The 6,000-nt window shown below is 39.9% G+C and overlaps 1 protein-coding gene across 1 annotated transcript in view; it reads left to right on the top strand.

Moving 5' to 3' along the window:
* PHACTR3 (phosphatase and actin regulator 3) overlaps window positions 1–6,000 on the top strand; it is a 48,596-nt gene that overhangs the window by 7,802 nt on the left and 34,794 nt on the right. Inside the window, exon 4 of the mRNA XM_009998746.1 lies at window positions 2,199–2,402. Coding sequence (XP_009997048.1) covers window positions 2,199–2,402 — 204 coding nt within the window. The remainder of the gene's footprint in view (window positions 1–2,198; window positions 2,403–6,000) is intronic.

Genomic DNA, 6,000 nt, shown 5'->3' with positions numbered 1-6,000 from the left:
ATATTCACTCTATAGTATGAAACCTGTTAATAGGTTTGTGTACTCAAGACTCAGGTCTGCCTTTAGACAGAGTCAAACGTGCTGTTGTTACAGAAACAACCACAGAAAAACACAGAAGCAAACTGTTCTTCACAGGGAATGTGAAATGGACATTCTTTAGACAGCAATGCACAATGCCAGTTTGTTTTTGTGATACTACTCTCAGAAAGGATGGAGTTCAGAAACAAAAAGATCAGTCTGACAGAGGCCAAGTGTGTTTCAGATCTACTTTCTCTATAGGAAAGGTCCCACCATGGCTGCTCCTCTGCATCTGTGCCAAACAGCACTTCATGTTACCGGGAGGTCTACAGATTTCAGTGAAATTACTGCCAGAAGAAAGTATCACTTCACTCAGGGGAATGCACACAAATCTGACTAAGTTTCCGATCAAGCTACTAACATCTACTGTAGCTCTTGATCTTTCTGCAACGTAACCCATTAGTGACTTTATTTTTCTCTTCCTATATTCTACATTTGGTCTTCTATGCAGCAGGCAGAAAAACACAAAGTTGTGTCAGCCTGAAACGAAGTATTTCCCTGAAAGTATATTTAAAGGAAAACTAATCCCTTCCATAATTCAGGCAACTATCACATACAGCAGCTTTTCTATCAAGTTAAATTTCACAAGAATTCCTGTTAACAATGCATATTTATTCTACTTTCCTGTCGTTTTTTGCACGATAAATACTTATTCCTCTTCTTTTAGAGGTAGTCATTAATCTGTTTGTCAACAAATTAAACGCTATTATCTTGCCAATGCTATTGTTTCCAACTGCCTAAGTGTTCTGGTGCCTCCCCATGCACTCTGAATGAGGATGCTGAATGTTCATTAATATAGAGAGTTTGTATTCAAAACAAGACATAAAACTGAGCCAAGAAAAGATCTGTGACACAGCAGCTGTGGGTGCCCACTGCTGTGAGTTTTTAGGAGATGCCCTTGGAGGGAAAGGTACTTCATTCAGACAATCCAAAATACCAAGAGGAGTGGGATTTGCCATTTATCCAGTCCAAGGAAAAATAAACCTCATGGTTACTGAGATCATGGTGGGGCCTGGCCATGGGGGCCTGGATCAGAGCCAGGTTCAAGCCTCTCTGTATGTCCCCATGTATGTCAAGGCAGAGATCAGGATGTATAACATGGTGAAAATCATGCAGTGAGGCCCTGTGTGAGTTTAAGCCCTGCCATCTAAGCAGGATTCATGGATGTTAGTTTTGGACTGAAAACCTAATCACTGAAAATCACTGAAATTCCACCTATGTCCTTCCTGCTTCAGCTTCATGCCTTTCTTGATCTATTGCTCTGCGCTTTCATCACAGCTGGGTCAATTCGATGAACTGCTCAGTGACTCAACCCATGCTAACTTCAAGAGCTAAGTGATTTTGCCCTCTTTCAGGAGACAATCCTGAAGTGAACATTGCTCCACCATCTCAAATTACAGCTCTGGTGATGGAAGTTTCTCTAAAGCACTTCACTCCTCAGTTCCACAAGAATTGCTGAGATCCACTGGCAAACCTTTTTCCTTGCAGACTTTTCTGGGTTATCAACTTTAACCTCAGGAAAAGACTCAACAGTTCCTGAGTCAGCTGCAGTAAGAGAAGAGCTGGGATGCAAGTTGATGTCATGTATTAAGTAAGATAAAAATGAATTATGAAAGTCTATGTGTACAGCAAAGAATTGGAAAGTCAGCTTTCCTGTAATATTGCTGGTTTGATACTCTTTGCCCTTTGGCTGTAGGTTTCTAACACAAACAAGTACCCACTAACTGTGTCACTGAAGTTGTATGCTGGAAGAAATTGCATTGCAGTCCTCAAAAGGTGGTTTGCCTTGCTGCCTTCATTATTTAAAAACAAAAACAAACAAACAAAAAACCCAAAACACACAAAAGGAAAGGGAAAAAGGCTTCAGGGAAGTAACGGAAGCTCAGCAGTTTTCTCGGGATCATCAAAACTAACTTTTCTTCAATATCTTCACACATCTTTTTCTTTACCTGCCTTTGGCTGGCTAGCTGTTTCACACAACCATTATTTTCACTATGGAAAAGAAGTGCTTCTAGCTGTATGCCATGTGTTCTGGTTTTTTGAATGTTCCTGGCACTGTCCCCTGGCCTATCATTATTATTAACTTCATGTTCCATTAATTTTACTCATCTTCCTACTAGCCAAGAAACCTTCAGCACCCACTGAAGAATTAGAAGATGCCAGCCTGTCAGCATCTGAAGACAGTCCACAAGCCTTACTTGCATCTGAATCCATGGATTCCCCTCAGAAACAGACAGAACGAAACCCAGCACAGCTTCCCAGCCCTCCGCTGCTCCCAGCTCCACCACCTAAGGCCATCTCCAAAATCACAAAAACTGTAACAGGTCAGTTATTACTGGTCAGTAAAGAATTTCCCATTTCTTATTTGTTGTTCACCTACACAGCACAAAACTTAGTTTTTTTCTTACATCCTTTTTTAAGCCTATTGTCACAAACTGCTGTCAATTGGGGTAGCTACATTGAGTGAAGAGAATGCTAATGATATCCATGAATGGAGCAGTCTGGTTGCCTGATAACAATGTACTGATCTTTGTACTTCACATATTTCTTTGAATCTCTCAGGGAATTTTTTGCTGCAAGTCTTGCACTAAACACATGTAAAACAAATCAAACCAACTGCAAACGTCTGTTGAATCAGATGCTCCTATTGATATGTCATAAAACACAACAAAGATTTAAATGTGTTAACCAGACTCTGCTGGGTAAGAGTACAACAGCCAAAAGCAATTTTAAGACAATAGGTTCTGTAGAGGTTTCTATCTGAAGTGTTTGCTCTCTATGGTAGGTCTAAAGTAGAACTATGAAATCTGGTCTAGTTACACAGAAGTGATACACCTGGCTCCCACATAGCAAACCTGTGTGCCAGACTTCATTTAATGTTTCAAGAGCTATTCTTTTGGGCCTGATTTTCTAATGCATTGCCAATGTTAAATTTTCCAACACTCTGGCACTGCAGAAAATGTGTTAAAGTGAATATGATTTTAGTTTGTTCCAATTTTAGGGGCCCTACATATGGCAAAAGCAGTTAAAAGGGCCTTATTGCAAAATAGAATCAAGTCCTGACATCTAAATATCAGATCTGTTGAATATTTACACTTTTAAATGACAGCCATTATCTCAGCCCTGATTTGCAGTCACAGAGACTTTGGCACAAAGAACAGGGTTTTCAAAGTCACCAGGAAAAAAAAAATATCAGAAGAGCACTGTAATCTGACCACTGAGGTTCATAGAAAATACTGAGATTTTCAGTCTTTTTGAGGAAAATAACAAGTATTTATTTCCTGTGGAAAATACCCATATTTTGTCCATGCTTAAAAGCTGTAAGAGTTGGGAGCTGGATTCAAAATGCTATCATAATGCTTCTTGGGACTGGCTGTTCAGATTGCTTCAACATTCTCTGCTATGAGTCAGACTCAAGCCTGCCCCTGCCACCCTGCAGCATGAATAGGCACAACCAGGACACCCCTTCGGCTTTGCTCAGCTGATGTGAGGGCCATGCTCTGCATGACATGTAAGCTATTTGGAAAACCTAACCCATAGCAGGCCATGAGATTACAGGTCCACCAGGCACTTGACAGCATTTTGAGTGCAGGTATTTTGCTGCTTAACCAAACTATTTCCCCTAAGATCCAATATATTATGAGTTTGGGTATTTCATTCTCATCTAAATTTTCCATAAAGAACAACTCTTAGTTCTCTCAATCACTCCAATAACTACAGATCCTTTTCCAAAAGTGATTATACATTTGTTCATTTTTATGTGGATGTGAAGGCAGTAAAGACTAAAAAATACTATCAGTGAGTGAAAGGGAATACAAATGTATAGGGAGAGAGAAACAAAGAGCAATTATGAAAGAAAAGGAAGAGGAAAATTAAGAAGCAGAAGGGTTCTTTTGTATTTAGTTTTCTCTTCTTAACAATCTTAAAAATGCTGTTAGCAGTAGAGTGAGGAATAAGCCAAGCACCAATTAATCACAGAGAGAGGGGCAACAGGGCAATGTGCCAAGACATCACTTTGTAAGATTATTCACTAAACAGCTGTCATTAGGACAAATAAGGTGTGATCTTAGGAAACTCTCAATATTGAGTCCAACTGCAATGATGATAAAACTGGCCCTTGACCTGCTCCAGGAACAAGCAGGTATAAAGAAAAAAAAGTCTCCTCCCTTCCTGCTTTAGGGTTGAGCTGAACCCAGGATTCTTGCTCTGAGAAAACACAGACACCCTCTTTCAATGTGCCATGGTATAAAGTGACTTACAAGATGTTTCTTTATCCCCTCAGCCATGATTCAATGGCAATTATCGATCACAAATGTCCTTTGCACCTCCACAGTAGCACATAATCAAAATCCCCTTGAGTGCTGAAAAATCATCTTTGCTTGGCAGAGGTTTGGTCTCTGCTGGCGGCAGCAACCATCCTGATCAGTGCAGGAGCAGATCTGCAGTGGGAACGTGTCTCATTGCAAGACATTGTGCACTGGACACCTAGACACTTGAAGAAATGCCCCTGTCCTTTCAGAAATGTTCAGATATTAAATAGGGTAACATTTAGACTAGTTTGACCCATGCTTTCTGGATGCACAGAGAGGTGAATGAAGCTCTGGCGTAGGGTTCTGGGTTGGAGGGAGAGAAATGTGCATTCCAAGATGCATTCCAAAAATGAAAAAAATAGTAAGCTAGACCTTTCTTAGAGTAAGAGAGAAGACTAATGTGGATATAACTCTCCTTATTGAAGGATCCTCTTCTTCTTACCCTATAAACGTGAGAAAGAAGCCAGGCTTAGTGCTGTCATATTCAAATTTTTTTTGTGTTTGATTTTGGTTATGGCTATAGGAGCCATAACCTAGTTGTCCTTCCTAGTTGTGCTCTTGATGTCGTCCTCAATAATTCTGCCCTCCAACCTTCAAATGCCAAGCTCTGTTTGCAGCACTACCCTTACAAACTGTACTGTATTTCCAGCCATGAACTTTAAAAAAGCCTGTAGTTGGTAACCATTATGCAGGACGCTGGTTCTGAGAGGAAATATTTAATAACTGAAGTTAATATTGAAAATTACTTTTGTCCTCTTCAGTTTTCCAGTAAGTTACCCTGCTAATAGGAAACAAATCCCTTTTACATGGGTATTTCAGGATACTCCTGGCCTGAGCAGCAGCTTTTCTCTGCTATAAACTGAAGGATTTTTCTCAAAAGTGAAAAAACTAAAAATTATCTGTGAAAACAAGTTTATACAAAAGCTGTGTCACTTTAAATTCCTATTTAAAACACTAGGTGGCAACCAGAGAAAAGAAATACTCTGTATGAGGAACTGGCATTGCTTCTTCACACCCAGACTGAGCTCTTGTGAACAACGCCCTGTGCAAGAGGCTTGGGACGGAGTTATAAGGGAAAGAAGAGAGCTGCAGAAGAGAAAAACCACACAGCGTATTTTTCAGGCCAGATGTTCAGTTATTTTTAAAGTGTGAAATTACAAAATTTACAACCAGGGACATATCTACTGTGCTTTGAACTCAGGTGCCAGAAAAATTGATATCTTTAAATCTAATTTCCAATAAAAGGCTTACAGGGCATAAGAAATATCTGAATCTGGGGGTAAAAAATGATTAGATTCCCTCACCCTTCTTTTCTCTTTTTAATGCTCAATACTACACCTCTAATTTTATTTCATTTGGCAAGTTTTGTTATGCAAATACTATCCTCATAATGATTCTGGCATTTCCTCAACTGGCATATGAAAGACATAGGTCTAAGCTGTGCAGCAACCACCGAGGAGCAGATAACAGACAAGACACTGGTACATTTTGTCCTGATTGAGAACCACAGTGCATAAATTTTAATAGTCTGCCAGAGTGCAGCAGAGAAAGTGCTAGATTGGAAAGCCAGCACAATACAAGGCATTGGTGGTTACGAGGAACAGCACTGGCA

Source organism: Chaetura pelagica, unplaced genomic scaffold (assembly GCF_000747805.2).
Source record: "Chaetura pelagica isolate M959 unplaced genomic scaffold, ChaPel_1.0 scaffold275, whole genome shotgun sequence".
Lineage (NCBI taxonomy): Eukaryota > Metazoa > Chordata > Aves > Apodiformes > Apodidae > Chaetura > Chaetura pelagica.
Note: the sequence above shows the minus strand (reverse complement) of the source record. Positions and strands in the feature narration are given on the sequence as shown.